The sequence below is a fragment of the Diabrotica virgifera genome, chromosome 6 (genome assembly GCF_917563875.1).
Source record: "Diabrotica virgifera virgifera chromosome 6, PGI_DIABVI_V3a".
In the NCBI taxonomy this organism is placed as follows: Eukaryota; Metazoa; Arthropoda; class Insecta; order Coleoptera; family Chrysomelidae; genus Diabrotica; species Diabrotica virgifera.
This window is the reverse complement of record NC_065448.1, coordinates 20,546,277-20,563,845: the sequence shown is the minus strand read 5'-3', so window position 1 is coordinate 20,563,845 and position 17,569 is coordinate 20,546,277. Positions and strand designations below refer to the sequence as shown.

The 17,569-nt window shown below is 32.8% G+C and overlaps 1 protein-coding gene across 1 annotated transcript in view; it reads right to left on the bottom strand.

Moving 5' to 3' along the window:
* Positions 1-12,970, bottom strand: part of LOC114331642 (beta-1,3-glucan-binding protein-like) — a 30,841-nt gene extending 17,871 nt beyond the window's left edge. The window contains exon 1 of the mRNA XM_028281270.2: positions 12,737-12,970. Within this exon, the coding sequence (XP_028137071.2) occupies positions 12,737-12,955 (219 nt within the window). The 5' untranslated portion in view covers positions 12,956-12,970. The remainder of the gene's footprint in view (positions 1-12,736) is intronic.
* Between the last annotated feature and the right edge of the window lie 4,599 nt (positions 12,971-17,569).

The window sequence follows — 17,569 nt, the reverse complement described above, 5'->3', positions numbered from 1 at the left end:
TTTGAAGGATGATCTATTAAATGAAAATATTTTCATCTCTTTGCAACTTCCGGTTATACCGGAAGTTGCTTATAACTTCGTTTTTTTTAATGGGACACCCTGTATATTTTTACATTTTTGGATTCTCTTCGATGTCTTCTTTCTTAAAATATGAGGTTTTGTTATATTATACAGGGTATTTTAAAAAATAATTACGTTTTTTTATTAATTTCGTAGCAAAATTAACACCCTGTAGAATTGTAGTAGTTTGACATCTAAAACTCTACTTACGTTCAAATGATTTTTAATATACTCTACTATTGTTAAGAATCATTTGTATAGCTAAATTTTTAATTTTAGTATACAGGGTTGGTCGAAACTCGGAATGAGTATTTTCTGAGTTTTCTTAAATGGAACACCCTGTATTTTAGTATTGTAATGAAATGATATGTTATGGTACTTTTTTATTTCTTAAGGATTCCCTATACCTAACTGCTTTAATTTGTGCTTAATTGTTAATCGCACCAACAATCTTAACTACGTAGGTATTTTGATAGCTAAACCATTATTGGTAATTTTAAGGACCAGTCTGGATTAATATGTATTTATTTCTGAAAAATTATCTGGGATTGAGTATTTTCACGGCCAACCTAATAAAATTTTACGTATTTTTTGTTGCAATTAATGTTCAGCTTGAATGACCAATAACTCACAAATTAAAGCAGTTAGGTATAGGGAATGCTTAAGAAATAAGAAAGTACTATAAAATATCATTTTACTACAATACAAAAATACAGGGTGTTCCATTTAAGAAAACTCAGAAAAAACTCATTCCGAGTTTCGACCAACCTTGTATACTAAAATTAAAAATTTAGCTATAGTAATGATTCTTAACAATAGTAGAGTATATTAAAAATCATTTGAACGTAAGTAGAGTTTTAGATGTCAAACTACTACAATTCTACAGGGTGTGAATATTGCTACGAAATTAATAAAAAAAAACGTAATTATCTTTTAAAATACCCTGTATAATATAACAAAACCTCATATTTTAAGAAAGAAGACATCGAAGAAAATCCAAAAATGTTAAAATATACAGGAAAAAAAACGAAATTATAAGCAAGAGATAGAAATATTTTCATTTAATAGATCATCCTTCAAAACCCCTTTATTCCAATTTTTATGATTCTGTTGCCTTTAGTTCTCGAGATATTTCTAATAGGCCAGTTATCTGCCTCACCGTATATAGTTAAATGTAAATATACATTATAACTATATATGAAATACGTCCACTGACAACAGCCATTTCCTATTTATTAGATTGACTGACAGTAGGTACAAATTTAAGCTTATAATTTTTCGGAAGCCAATAGAAGTTATACGCTGTGAGCTCGTACGTAGAGGGGATATTTACAAATTCGCGAGCGCCAGTAGTGGCAAGTCTGTAAACGTTTACCGGAAATTTGACATAAATGTCAAAGTGATTAGTTTAAAATTAAAAGTAAAAACATTAATTATAAAAAATATTAGTTGGTCAAAGCTGTGGTATATATTTTTACCTTAAATATACTTACGTTTTAAATACTGAATTTAAGTTTTTTTAATGTTCCGTAATATCGTTGATTGAAATAAACACTAATCTTAGCGCCATCTACACGATAATTGTGAAAGTATCCGAAGTAAGAAATTCATATTTTATCAATAGAACGTCAAAATGATTAGCAAAATCTTAAAAAAATCGAGTACAATTTAATTAATTTTTTGCGTTGTAAATATTAACCGATAACAATTAAATAATAAATTTAAAAATTACCGGTGAAAGTTGAATTAGTAATCCGCCAGGAGCGCCACCAGCGAAGCTCAGAGCCTATATTGACTATTTCTAGTTGTATTTTTACAATAAATAAGAATTTAGTAATAGTAGGCAACCAATTATTCAGCCACGTACTAGGGGTAAATAGCATTTAGGTATTTTTGTAAATTACTATAATTTAAATCTCGAGTAGTTGATAATTAAATTTTTTACTCATTAAAATAAAAAAAGATCGTAGAAAAAGTATAGTATTCTACTCGCATGTAATAGCTATTACTCACTCTGATGAATTACGACACTCGCAACTTCATCATCGTGAGTAATAGCCATCATTACATGCTCGTTAAATAATATACTATAAATTACATATTTAATTACCAGAAAAAACTAGCCGCTGGAATATAGCTTACAGCAGAACTACCACAACCTACAAATCTGATCGTTTCCACTAAATCTTTTACTTGAACTATACCATATACATGAGGACAAAAATTTTACAGGAGCAAAGAGGGGCACCTAATAGGAGACAAGGAAGGAAAACTGGATAGGTGGAGAGAGCATTTTGAGGAACTGCTAAATGATAGGCAAGAAGGTAATGACGAGGTTCAGATGGAAGTGATACAAGAAAACTACAACCAAGAGGATGTAGTGGAGCCGCCGACAGACGAGGAGATAATGGAAGCCTTAAAAAGCATTAAGAATAACAAGAGTGCAGGTATCAACGACATCCCTGGAGAGATGATTAAACATGGGGTAAAATATTAGAAAAGAGAATATGTAGCCTGCTAAAGATGATATGGGATCAGGAAGAAATGCCAAACCAATGGAGTCAGGCTGTAATATGCCCGATATTTAAAAAGGGAGATAAATCTCAATGTGAAAGTTAGAGAGGTATCGCTTTGCTTGATGTAATTTAAGTCCTTGCCAAGGTTATAAGAGAAAAATTAGATAGATATGTTAGTGTACAGGTAGGGGAATATCAAGGTGGTTTTAAGAAAGGAAGGTCTACCATCGATTAGATTTTCGTACTAAAGATGTTACAGAGCGGTACCTACGAACAGCAGCTAAACATGAAGCCCCTGTTTATAGATTTCAAGCAGGCATGTGATACAGTCGTAAGGAAACGTGTGTATCATGCACTTCGGTTAATTGGGATACCAGAGAAGTTGGTCAAACTAGTAAAAATGACACTGGAGAGAACAGAAAATCGAGTAGCACTGGAGGGTACCCTCTCAGAAAAGTTCAAAGTACGAAGGGGTTTAAAGCAGGGAGACCCACTGTCAACTGTCTTTTTTAATTGTGTATTATAGGCAATATTCAGGGAAAGCGGGATCAGAACGCAAGGTATGATCCATGATAGAACTCAGGTACTTGCATATGCAGACGATATAGTATTGATAACAAGAACAAAAAGAGAACTGCTGAGAGTATTTAACCTTTTTGAAAGAAAAGCTAAGCAGTATGGTCTTGCAATTCACGAACACAAAACAAAATTTATGGAAATGGGAGATACACTAAACGAAGAACAGGTGCTGAAAATTAGAATAGATAACGATGGAAAAGAATATTGTTTCGAGAAAGTGAAAGAATTTGAGTACCTAGGGGTGACTGTAACAGAGAAAGGAGATGAAGTTCCAGAAATTGAAAAAAGAATTGCGAAGGGGAAACGAGCAGTTGAAGTATTGAGCAAACTTTTAAAAAGTAGCCTTATTTCAAGAGCAGCAAAATTGCGGTTATATAGTACAGTGATACAACCTACAGTACTCTATAGTAGTGAGTGTTGGGTTTTGAATAAGAGAAAAGAAAATGCATTGGAAAGATGGGAACGGAGTGTGCTAAGGAAGATTTTCGGTGGTGTGAAAGTGGGAGAGAACCAATGGAGAAGGCGGACGAATGCGGAAGTTCAAGAACTGTTTGGGAAGCCAGTAATCAGCCATATGGTTAAAACCAGAAGACTTCGCTGGTTGGGACATGTGGAAAGGATGTCAGCTGACCGATGGGCGAAGAGTATATTGTTAAGAGGTGAGGGAAGAAGAGGGAGAGGTCGGAATAAGTGGCTGGAAGCAGCCAAAGAGGATCTACAAAAAACAGTCGTTGTAAACTGGAAGACAGCTGCCCTGGACAGAGTAAAGTGGAGAAAGGCAGTTGAAAAATTTCAAACCATGGGCCCCTGAGGCCTGCAGTGCTGATATATGTACCATATACATAATAAAATACCGGAAGAATAGAAATCAAGCGAACTAATTCTACTATGCAAAAAGGAGATAAAAAGCAGCCTTCTTCTTCTTCTTAAAGTTCCCTCTCCTATCGGAGGTTGGATATCATAATGGCTATGGTCACTTTGTTGGCTGCTGCTCTGAATAGTTGTAATGAACTACAGTTAAACCATTCTCTAAGGTTCCTCAGCCAGGAGATGCGTCTTCTTCCTATGCCTCTTCTTCCTTGGATCCTTCCTTGCATAATAATTCTCAGCAACTCATATTTTTCTCCTCTGGTAATGTGACCCAAATATTCCAGTTTTCTAGTTTTTATACTTTTCATAATTTCTAACTCCTTATTTAAACGTCGTAGCACTTCAACATTGGTAATCCTTTGAACCCACTGAATTTTCAATATTCTTCTGTAACACCACATTTCGATCGCTTCTATTCTTCTTATGTGTTGTCTCTTCAATGTCCAAGCTTCCATTCCGTATAGCAATATAGAAAATATGTAGCATCTTAGAGCCCTCAATCTGAGAGGCAACTGAAGGTCTTTGTTTGTAAGCAGTGTCTTCATTTTTATAAATGCTTGCCTTGCAGTTTCAATTCGGACTTTAATTTCTTTGCTTTGGTCATTTTTGTCATCAACCCAGGTTCCCAGATATTTGTATGTCTTAACTTTTTCTATTTGGGTTTGCTCTATCATTAACCTTTCATTTCCATGTTCTGCTTTTGAGACAATCATAAATTTAGTTTTTTTCTTGTTTATTTTTAGTCCGTATCGAATGCAATAATCGTTAATTCTATTTAGCAATTCTTGTAGTGATTCCAGGGTGTCTGCCATTATAACGGTGTCATCAGCGAATCTTATGTTATTTACTATTGTTCCGTTTATAGAGATTCCATCACTTAGCTCCGCTATCGCTTCCTGAAATATGGCTTCACTGTACAGGTTAAACAGTAGCGGCGACAGAACACAACCCTGTCTTACTCCTCTCTTTATATCAATATTCTCGGACTCCTGTTCTTCTATCTTTATATTGGCCTTTTGATTCCAATACAGATTGATGATAATTCGTAAATCTCGTCTGTCTATATCTCTGTTTTTCAATAATTCTATTAGTTTTTCATGTCGGACCCTGTCGAACGCTTTTTCGAAGTCGATGAAACAGGAGTAAATATCCAGGTTCATATCTAAGCATCTTTGAGAGAGGACATTAAACGCAAACAATGCCTCTCTTGTTCCAAGTCCTTTGCGGAACCCAAATTGGGTATCATCCATATCATATTCTAGCTTTCTGTATAATCTTCCATGAATCACCTTTAGAAATATTTTGAGGGTATGGCTTATTAGTGATATTGTCCTGTAGTCCGAACAATCTTTGGCGTATATTGTTTTTGGTATTGTTACAAAGGTGGACACCAACCATTTCTGAGGGATTTTTCCGGTTTTATATACTTCATTAAACAGATCCAGTAGTACCGGTAGAGTTTCATCGTCTAGACATTTCAGTAATTCCGCAGGTATTTCGTCTGGACCTACAGTTTTTCCGTTTTTTGCGTTTCGTATTGCTTGTTCGATTTCCTCCATTATAATCTCTGGTCCCGTTTCGCTGTCGATTTCTTCCGGTTCTTGTCTATTATCCTCAAACAGATCTGTTATGTATGTCTTCCACTTTTTTAATTTCTCTTTGACTTCTATAATAATTTTTCCATTTATATCTTTAAGAAGGCCATCTCTCTTTTTTCGCTGTGTATTTGTGATTTCCTTAATTTTCTTGTGCATGTTAAAGCTATCATACTTTTTAGAATATTCTTCTATTTCACTACATTGATTTGCCAGCCAGGTGGATTTGGCCTCTTTTATTTTCTTTCTTATTAATCTCTGGATTTCCTTGTATTTTGCCTTACTCCTGCCTTTATGTTTCCTTCTTTCCTCCATTAGCTCTAGGATTTCTGAAGTCATCCATCTCTGTTTTTTTATTATTTTTGTGGATAATATCTTCTTTCCTGCCTCTACTAACGTTTCTTGTATTACGTTCCATTTGTCATTTACATCTGTTGTCTTTATCACTTCTTGTTTGATTTTCTTTAAGTTATCATTTATTTCTGCTTTTAGCCTCTGACGTATAGGTTCTTCTTTTATATTTGAGACATCAAATCGTTGTATATTTGTTTGTTTTTGGATCTTTTTCAGTTTTATCTTCATTACGCCTACTAATGGATTATGATCTGAATTTATGTCAGCTCCGGGGTATGTTCTCACAGACTTTATAGTGTTTTTATATCTGGATTTGATTAAAATGTAATCTATCTGGTTTCTTACAATGTGATCTTCCGAATCCGCCGGTGATATCCAGGTATAAAGTCTTCTGTTAGGTAATTTAAATAAGGTATTCATTACTACCATCTCCTCGCTTTGGCAGAATTCGACAAGTCTGTAGCACTGCTATAGCAGAAAAAGCAGCCAGAAAACTGCAAAGGTATCAACTTGTTAAATACTTACAACTTACCTACCTACCTAAAACTTACAACTAAAATTGTACAAGAGCTAATGAATCAGAGGATAAGTGGACGGAATTCTGCAGAAAGGTTCCAAACCACACTTTAGATATGCATTAGATTTGATTTAACACATACTGTTTGATTCAAGGAAACAGTTGTTTAAAAAAAACACTTTTGTGGCTTGGTTCTCTTCTGCAAAACAACTTAAGTGAATTCAAAGTTAACAAACATTTATTTTCCATTACTGAGTTACATAATCAGGCGTATAATCTAAAAAAAAATATTAATATGAAATTACTGGGATTTAATAATCTGTTCGATTTCAAAACCTGGCAGTCTCGTGAATTTAAGAAAACAGTTGCTTTAAAAAAATCCACTTTTGTGGCTTGGTTGACTTCCGCAAAAAAAACTCAAGTGAATTCAAAGTTAACAAATATTTATTTTCCATTATTGAGTTACATAATCAGGCATAAGGCGTATAATCTAAAAAATATTAATATGAAATTACTGGGATTTCATAATTTGTTCAGGAAGTCCCGTGAATTCAAGAAAACAGTTGTTTTAAAAAAATCCATTTTTGTGGCTTGGTTCCCTTCTGCAACACAACTTAAGTGAATTCAAAGTTTTTTTTCTCTGATTCTGGCTTTGGTTTAGAACTAGAACCTTTAGCCACGTAATTCTATAACTTATCACTAAGTCAGGGGAGTAATGTGTAGTGTGTGTGTTGAGTAAGTGTCTTGTTACTTTGCAAAGTCGACGTCATTGTAGAATTCAAAGTTAACAAACATTATTTTATTTCCATTACTGAGTTACATAATCAGGCGTATAATCTAAAAAATGTTAATATGAAATTACTGGGATTTAATAATTTGTTCAAGTCCCGTGAATTCAAGAAAACAGTTGTTTTAAAAAACCCACTTTTGTGGCTTGGTTCCCTTCTGCATAATAACTTAAGTGAATTTGCATAAAGGAACCAACCCACATGGATCTGTTCTGCAGAACGCTGTCATGCTGCAACGATAATGTTGGTTGGTTCTTTCGCTCATAGAGGATGGTATATCGTATGTGTTTTGGTTCTTTTCTGCACAAGTATCTACGAGGTAGTTTACAACCTATGAGACTGTTAATAGGAAAAATACATATTTGTGGTTTTGTTCCTTTCTGCAGAATCCCGTCCAAGTTTAGTAGATGAACAACAGTGTTTTTGTACTGGAGGATCGTGCACAGATGCAATTTTCGTCAGAAAGCAAATTACTGAAAAATCACTAAAGTATAATCGACCAGCATTTCTGTCTGATTGACTTGAAGAAAGTAAAGACTCAAAGATCTAATCCATCTTCCGTACAATAGAAAAGTTCCCCGAGATATTATAATAAACTATTGAAAATATCTAGCAAAACAACAAAATGAAAGTCAGAATAGATGAACACCTTACAGAACCTATAGACAGGCGCGGATCTAGAAATTCATAATAGGGGGGGGGGCAGACTTACCTCAAATTCAAATGTTATTATTTCCAGATTTAGCCATACGACTCACACCTACTCTAAGTAAGGATAAAATACACTATATAATCCCAGATACCTACGGTATCAAGAGAATTGATAGACAATTCACGACTATTAATCTCACTGGTCGTTCTTTGCCATAAAGATTAACGCATGAATTATCTAGTAAATTATATCTTTATTGTATCGCAAATTTGAAACGTGACTTTTCATGAGATAAGGTTTATACCCAGTGTAATGTAATGTATTTGTATTTTAAAATATCATTTTTGTTATTCTTTGAATTGAGAAAAATATTTCCGTTGCTTATGGTTCCACCGGTACCCAAACAAATGCGCCTGCAGATTATTTTTATGGCTTCTTTCAATTCTTTGGAAGCGGTTGTCGTGTAATTTAGTATTGTACTGATGGCTTAAAGTTTAGAGTTAACAGAAAAAAATAATAAATAGTAAAAAAATACTTATAGACTAAATAAAATAGGGGGGTCCATGGATTCCTTGACACCCCCTGTATCCGCGCCTACCTATAGACATCGGCAGCGGAATAAGACAGGGAGGCCCATTGAGCCCTATTCCCTTCATTTTAATCATGGATGAAATCATCAAAAGCCTAAGCAACGGAAAAGGATACAGAATGGGAAACAAAGAAGTAAAAATACTCAGTTACGCAGACGACGCAATCTTGATAGTCCAAGATGAAGATCGTCTCAACAAATTAGTCCACAGATTTAACATAAGAACAAAAGAATTCAATATGGCAATTTCATCTCAGAAAACTAAAACAATAGTAATCGGTAAAAAACCAATCAGATGTAAAGTAAACATTGATGCCATCAGAATTGAACAAGTAATGGAAATAAAATACTTGGAATTACATTGTCCAGCTATGGAGATCTGGACAAAGAAGTGATAAATCAAGTATAAAAAGCAAATAGACTGGCAGGGTGCCTTAATAACACATATTAACACTGAAACCGACATATTAATACTGAGATGAAGTCAAGAATTTATAAAGCCAGTGTAAGACCAATAATGACATATGCATCAGAAACAATACCCGATACAGCCACAACACAAAGACTACTGGAAACAAACTGGAACATGAAGTAAAAACCACTTCTATGTAAAAGGTATATTTACTAAAAATTTTTTAGAATCCCAATGGATTCAATAAAATGAGTTCATCAGAACGTTTTCAAACCTATCGGTCCATCATCAGTGAATCTAAAATCAAATAAGTAATCCCACTATTAAAATTGAAAAGATGGTTGAAATTGTGAAAGTTAAAAAATGTGGTTATGATTACTTACTTGAATACTTGCAAAATAGCCCCAGAACCAAACAATGGTTGTGATTATAAATAAATCTACATTATGTTGAAATAAATTTAAAATGGCTAAACGCCGATGTTCAGGGATTAAACCTCTGGGAACATGGTGAAACTCTACCCGAGGACCCAATCAACCATCTTCGGTCAACGATGACTACTAAGTGTCAAAGCTATGTAAGGAAATGCTTGATGTGACATTGACAGTTGAGGAAGAAGGTAGTCGATTTTCAAGGAAATTTAAAAACAAAGTCATGATCCAAGACGAAGATATGGTAAAGATTTTAATATCTGAAAATGTCTGTTAATTAAATCTATTGCTTTTTAAAATAAAAGAAAATGTGTTTTACAAAATAAAAATTATTTTAACTGTAGGTAACTACAAATTGACTGTATCAAATAAAATAAACCTGATCAAAAAATTTCAATATGATAAAGTGAGCTGATTAGTAGTAATGACAGAAATAAAATTAAATAAGTGGTGATATAGAAGAAGTTTTAAATTTTGAAAAGGGATATTATTATATCAAGAAATTTATATGTCCACAGTATGTGTATTGATGGTTGTATAGGTAGAAGGGAAATTATTATTTGGATGTAGGTGAAAATTAAAAAAACTTAAATAGATTAGAGTTAAGATATAGTCAATCTGATAGTAGAAAGTATGATTCAGGAATGCAATTATTATGGAACAATTTTTATGAAATTGAGAAAATTCTTGTGACAAACTGGTGAATATGTAAAATTGATAATAAATAATTGTAGGATAATAGGTTGCCCAGTTGATACAAACTAAAATTTAATTAGTATAGAAAACAATAGGTGTAATGAATAAAATAGAATTAATAAAACAAAATTAAGAGAATGAATATTGTTATAATTTGATTAAAGAATGACTGAGTTTAACTGTGATAACTGAAATAAAGTGATGAAATGTTGGATGTGGAGATAAAATATATTTGGAAAAGGTCAAAGACAAAAAGGAAAGGAGTGTGATGTAGGGTCAAAGCATAGGTGAAATGAGTGAAAGAGAAAGATTGGATAAGTTGGGTATGAGGGTTGAACTGAATGAAGAAAAGAAATGAAAGAAGTGAGAAAAGGGGTATAGTAAATTAATTAGGTTTTGGTTAAGAAGGGTTCATGTGGTTAGTAATGATTAGTATGTGTAAAGGAGTTTGGAGCCAGTAAGGGAACGAAGAAGATAGTTGACAGTGGGTAAATAGGATAAAGAAGATAGCAGATAGGATAGGAAAAGGGAAGGTATAACAAAGTAATAGGAATTATGAAAATAATTGACGGTGAATGGGGACAAAATTGCGGTTAAGGGATGTTTGTCGGTTAACACAATTGGGACTTTTCTTTAGGTCTTTGACAATTTCCAAATCCTCGTATAAGTCTAAACGGAGTGTATTTTTTTGTTGAATGTTGTGTATCAACTGGACGGTTGATACACAACATTCAACAAAAAAAAAAAATACACTCCGTTTAGACTTATACGAGGATTTGGAAATTGTCAAAGACCTAAAGAAAAGTCCCAATTGTGTTAACCGACAAACATCCCTTAACCGCAATTTTGTCCCCATTCACCGTCAATTATTTTCATAATTCCTATTACTTTGTTATACCTTCCCTTTTCCTATCCTATCTGCTATCTTTTTCATTCTATTTACCCACTGTCAACTATCTTCTTCGTTCCTTACTGGCTCCAAACTCCTTTACACATACTAATCATTACTAACCACATGAACCCTTCTTAACCAAGACCTAATTAATTTACCATACCCCTTTTCTCACTTCTTTCATTTCTTTTCTTCGTTCAGTTCAACCCTCATACCCAACTTCTCCAATCTTTCTCTTTCACTCATTTCACCTATGCTTTGACCCTACATCACACTCCTTTCCTTTTTGTCTTTGACCTTTTCCAAATATATTTTATCTCCACATCTAACATTTCATCACTTTATTTCAGTTATCACAGTTAAACTCAGTCATTCTTTAATCAAATTATAACAATATTCATTCTCTTAATTTTGTTTTATTAATTCTATTTTATTCATTACACCTATTGTTTTCTATACTAATTAAATTTTAGTTTGTATCAACTGGGCAACCTATTATCCTACAATTATTTATTATCAATTTTACATATTCACCAGTTTGTCACAAGAATTTTCTCAATTTCATAAAAATTGTTCCATAATAATTGCATTCCTGAATCATACTTTCTACTATCAGATTGACTATATCTTAACTCTAATCTATTTAAGTTTTTTAATTTTCACCTACATCCAAATAATAATTTCCCTTCTACCTATACAACCATCAATACACATACTGTGGACATATAAATTTCTTGATATAATAATATCCCTTTTCAAAATTTAAAACTTCTTCTATATCACCACTTATTTAATTTTATTTCTGTCATTACTACTAATCAGCTCACTTTATCATATTGAAATTTTTGATCAGGTTTATTTTATTTGATACAGTCAATTTGTAGTTACCTACAGTTAAAATAATTTTTATTTTGTAAAACACATTTTCTTTTATTTTAAAAAACAATAGATTTAATTAACAGACATTTTCAGATATTAAAATCTTTACCATATCTTCGTCTTGGATCATGACTTTGTTTTTAAATTTCCTTGAAAATCGACTACCTTCTTCCTCAACTGTCAATGTCACATCAAGCATTTCCTTACATAGCTTTGACACTTAGTAGTCATCGTTGACCGAAGATGGTTGATTGGGTCCTCGGGTAGAGTTTCACCATGTTCCCAGAGGTTTAATCCCTGAACATCGGCGTTTAGCCATTTTAAATTTATTTCAACATAATGTAGATTTATTTATAATCACAACCATTGTTTGGTTCTGGGGCTATTTTGCAAGTATTCAAGTAAGTAATCATAACCACATTTTTTAACTTTCACAATTTCAACCATCTTTTCAATTTTAATAGTGGGATTACTTATTTGATTTTAGATTCACTGATGATGGACCGATAGGTTTGAAAACGTTCTGATGACCTCATTTTATTGAATCCATTGGGATTCTAAAAATTTTTAGTAAATATACCTTTTACATAGAAGTGGTTTTTACTTCATGTTCCAGTTTGTTTAACTATAAGGTATACAGCCAATCCAGGGAACTACCCTTTTTAGACTACTGGAAACGGCAGATATGAGAGTATTGAGAAGAATTACAGGAAATACGTTGAGAGATCGAAAGAGGAGTCAACACATTAGAAGAAAATTTAACGTACCAATAGGTAGAAGAAGTATCGGCCGATCAAGCAAAAGATGGAATGACAACCGTCCATAGAGGTATCAATCCTCCAGTGAACAAGCAGATTGCTTATAAAAAGGAGGAAGAAGAATATATACACAAATGCAGCAACTTACCGCTCCTCCACTCAATGAGCTTTCATGGGTCCACCATTTGGTGAAGGTTGGTCCATCAAAATTTTCATCAAAAATCAAATCGCCTGGGAAAATTGTCCCGGTGGGTGCTGCAATGCCACTAGCAGTGGTAACAGATGGTCGTTGACAAGTTCCTAATTGGCAATATACCGTGGGATAGAAAATACTTATTAAAATTGTGTGTAAAATTAGTTTAAACATCTTAGAGATCTGTTTAACTGTAGAAATATTACATTATCACCAATGTTTTTATAGTTGCAGCGGGTACCAATAATCGTCTCATAATTTTAATAGACAAGGCGAAAACGGCGGCTTCGTTGGAATAAATATTCCCGTGAGATTTTTTTGCATAATTACATTCGTGAGACACCCCAAAATAAATTCAAGAAGTCGCCCACGCAAAAAATGGCACCAATTTGTTTAAAAAATGTTTTAAACAAGTTGCAAAAATCAATATTTTCGACCAGGACAATTTTTTTTAGGTTTGGTAGATTTGGACCACTCTGAACAAAAAAGGTCTCTTGTAATTTTTCTCTAGATTTGATCGTTTTCGAGTTATAAGTAATTTAAGATTGAAAAAAAAAACGAAAAATGGCCATTTTCAAGGCCCAAAAGCATCAGTAAAAAATATTATTTTGGAGTTTACTAAGTGCCTAAATTAAATTTCAAACCTTCTTGTATCTGTTTCCGATGATTATTTTGGGCTTATTTTATTTTAAACCATTGTTTTTTAATTGTTAATAAAGCGCTTATGACAGAGCGGGGGCTCGGGCTGTCGCTCGTCTGGACTATTCGCGGTGTGCAAGTACTTGGAGGGGATACGAGAAACGATCGTGCGCTAAGAGCGGAGACATATTGCAACTTTCTTAAATAATTCATGTTGTCAAATGAAATTGTCAAATTGACGTATATTTCATATCTACTCTCAATGAAGAAGAAAAATTATATATTACTCCACAATATTGATATGATATAATGATATGCAATTATTACATAAAGGTAAATTTAATTAAATGTATTTTGCTTGCAGTACTGCATTTTAATAACTAATTTTATTTACTACATACAATTGCTTACGTTTTAATAACATAACCTGAATCGACCTGAATCTTATTTTTTCTTCTTATTATTTTTTTGGACTATGGCCTTGACAATTATCCAGTAACCAGGACTAATATAATTGGCCAATATAATTAAAAGTGCGAATAATGTTGCTGAGCGTAGAAACCAGGTGTCGTTTTGCCGAACTTGCACGGTCCCAATATTATGTAGCTCGGGCGTTCTCGGCGCTTTTTTATACTTGCATATACGTTTTTGGTAACCATGCATTTTAGTTTTTACCAAAAACAAAAAATTTTAACTTGTCATATAGCAGCTGAATTCTTAACTTATAATATTATGTGTAACATTTTGCCAGCCATGCATGCATTCACGGGTTGTAATACCACCAGCAAAATTGGCACGAAACATAAAGCTTTAGATCTATTTTATTATAATTTTTGAAGGTATAAATAACAATTAAAAAACTAATAAAGAGTTCGAAAGTTTACAAATGTGTAGCAAAATTTATTTGAAATTCATATTTTCGTATTCCTCTACATTGCAACCACATAAAGGTACACAAGTACATGCTTTAGTTTTATAAGTTTTTGTTGCATGTTGTACATTTGCATCGTTGAATGAGTTCATTAGGTACTGGATTTTCAACGAAAACTTTTCGTTTATAAATTTGCAAAAGTCTGTGTGTTATTGCGTTGCCGCTCCTGCAATACTTAGAGCAGGTGTATCGATGGATTCTTATGTAGTTTTGCCTTCTGAATCCAAATCTGAAAACGGCATTTCGATATCTCTAACAGTCTTCGAGATAATCGACCTCAAAATCTAAAATGTGACGTCACAATCCGGTTATTTCCTACCGACGCACTAAACGTCAGCTCAAATGGTTGATTAGGAAGTAGGCTACTTTTTTAATCTCGATTTGTTAAGCAAAGCATAATAGGTTATTTACATTTGAGTTTAGACACTTCGTGAATGTCAAACTAAATTTTAAATTAAGTATTAATAAAACATCAATGACAATTTGATAGTGAATTTAATTATTATATAAAATAAATAAGATGTTCAAAAATACAATTTGAGTATATTTTAAAAGAAATAATTTATTAACAGCTTCAAACTGGTTTATACGAGTATGCGGCCTCCCCTTTATGATAAATGGACTGTTCCATAACTGGCTAGTGATTTTAGTAGGTAATTTTTTTGTTTTTGCGAATTTTGCCAAAATTGACAAAATTACTAATTATTTAGTAATTATTAACTAATTAGTAATTATGTTTTGCCAAATTGGCAAAATTATTGACTAAAATCACTAACCAGTTGTGTCTGAGTTTAGCGAAACGACAGTATATGAAAGAATATTGTTTGGTATAAATAATTATGGTCTGATATGTGCAATTACATCTTTCTAATGGAAAAAAATATTTGAAGATTTTTCTCAAATTATGGATACCAGCAACATTTTCATTTATAACTCTTTTATTAAAAAAAAAACTAAAAAAACTAGACTAATAAGTTTCGAAACCGGTAGAGGTGCTTGCTGCACTCTCTGATTGAACTGGAATGATAATGCGGTTGTAGTTTCGTGTTGCAACGAAATTGAAAATGGTTATTCATTTTTGATTTTTTTTCTTTTATTTTTAATTTGACGAAGAAAAGTTATTCTTATAAAAAGCTCTTCATGTTCTAAGATTTATGATGCAACCATCATATGTAAAATTTTATTAATTTTATACGAGGTATATAAAAAATATGTACCTAACATAATTATTAATTTCAAACTACTTTTCATAATAGCAATTTTCCATATTATGAATTAAAATACGTAAATAAACAAAGTTTTCGTTATGATAATGCTCGTATTTTCAGCTTGTTTTTTTATAAATTTGGGTAGTAATACTCCTGTTTTATCTAACACTTAACCAAAATATTGAAAATTCAAAACCTGATATTTTATAAATATGGCATTTCTCCATATATAAGTTTGCAATGAAGATCTCAATGCATGAAATTTAAAAGCATCAGATATACATGGAATATTTCCTAAGTTAATAGCCATCCGCATGAACGGGATAAAATATTTAGTCTAGCTTCATCTATTGAGAAACCTTTTTTATTTAATATTTTTAGGCTTTTTCTAGTGCATTCAAAGGCTCGACAGTAAGCGGTAATCCGTTGCATAGAGAAATCAGGGCATTTTGATTTTCTTCAATCTCAAATAGATCTAAAGCTTTATGTTTCGTGCAAATTTTGCTGGTGATATCATAACCTGTCAATGCATGCATGGCTGGCAAAATGTTACACATATTATAAGTTAAGGATTCAGCTGCTATATGACAAGCTAAAATTTTTGATTTTTGGTAAAAACTAAAAACATGGTTACCAAAACGTATGTATATTTAACAACTATAAAAAAAGCGCCGAGAACGCCCGAGCTACATATTATATAGTCAAGTTTAAAATACCATAGCCAATAGCCAATAAAATGTCAAACAATAGTTTCAAATAAAATAAGCTTAAAATACTCATCAGGAACGGACACAAGAAGGTTTCAACTTTAAAAGATAAAGTTTTCAATCCTAATAGCGACATTAATAATATTGAAAAATATTAAAAATATTACTAAAACATTTTTAAATTGAAAACGTATTGGTCCATTTCCCTGGTGACACCTCCAAGGCTTCTACAATATGCAAGCCAGATGGATGCTGCAGTGAAGACAAAAGAGAAGGAATTCTACACTATGCAATTCACAACCCCCGTCTGCAGCTTGGTAAAGTTCCAACGGAAAATGGATCAAGTTACTCTATAGGAGTAATACTAATATAAAAATAAAAATGTATACCATTTTTATTCAGTTGCAATGCGAAGGCAAAACAATCTTATTTTTCACTTAGAACAGGGAGCGCAGTCCAGCACTCTGAATCGACGATTTTCGACCCTTATTGGCGTCTCATCGGAAAGACGTAGGCCTGCTGCTCCATACTCCAAGTGACCAACAACGAGAGTTTATCCCCCACACCGCAACTGACATGAATGGATTAGGTGACTAGCGTCATCTGGCAATTGAAAGGTAAAGTTTTCAATAAACTGAACTGAATATATCACCAAGTACAGGGCAATCTATTTAAAACTTATAAAATCAGCTAAAAAATTGTACTATCAAAATCGTCTGAGAAGCTCTAAAAGTGTTGCAAAAGAAACTTGGTCCATAATAAACGATCTTCGTAATAAAACTCACACAGCTCAAACATTTTCCCTTCCAGACCCAGAAAATCTAAATGAATACTTTGTTAATGTGAGTAAAAATATAACTTCAACTATTGTGTTACAACAAGATCTCATTTCCTATCTCCCTAATTCAGGAAAGGTCTCGAATTCATTCTTTATAAGACCGGTTGATAGATCTGAACTGATTCAGACAATCAATAATATCAAAAGCAAATCTTCCTGTAGTACCGATGGACTATCCATAAAAATTTTCTCAAATCTCCCAGACAGTGTGTTGGGAGTCCTTATCTCTCTAAGTAATGATTCTTTTGAGAAAGGTAAATTTCCAGAGTGCCTAAAGACGGCCATCATTATTCCTCTTCATAAGGGTGGTGAAAAATCAAATGCCTGCAATTATAGACCTATTGCATTACTACCGGTACTCTCCAAAATTATTGAGAGACTCATAAAAGCCCGACTTATGTCCTTTCTCGTTGATAACAATATTTTATCACAAAATCAGTTCGGCTTTTTAAATAATAAATGTAC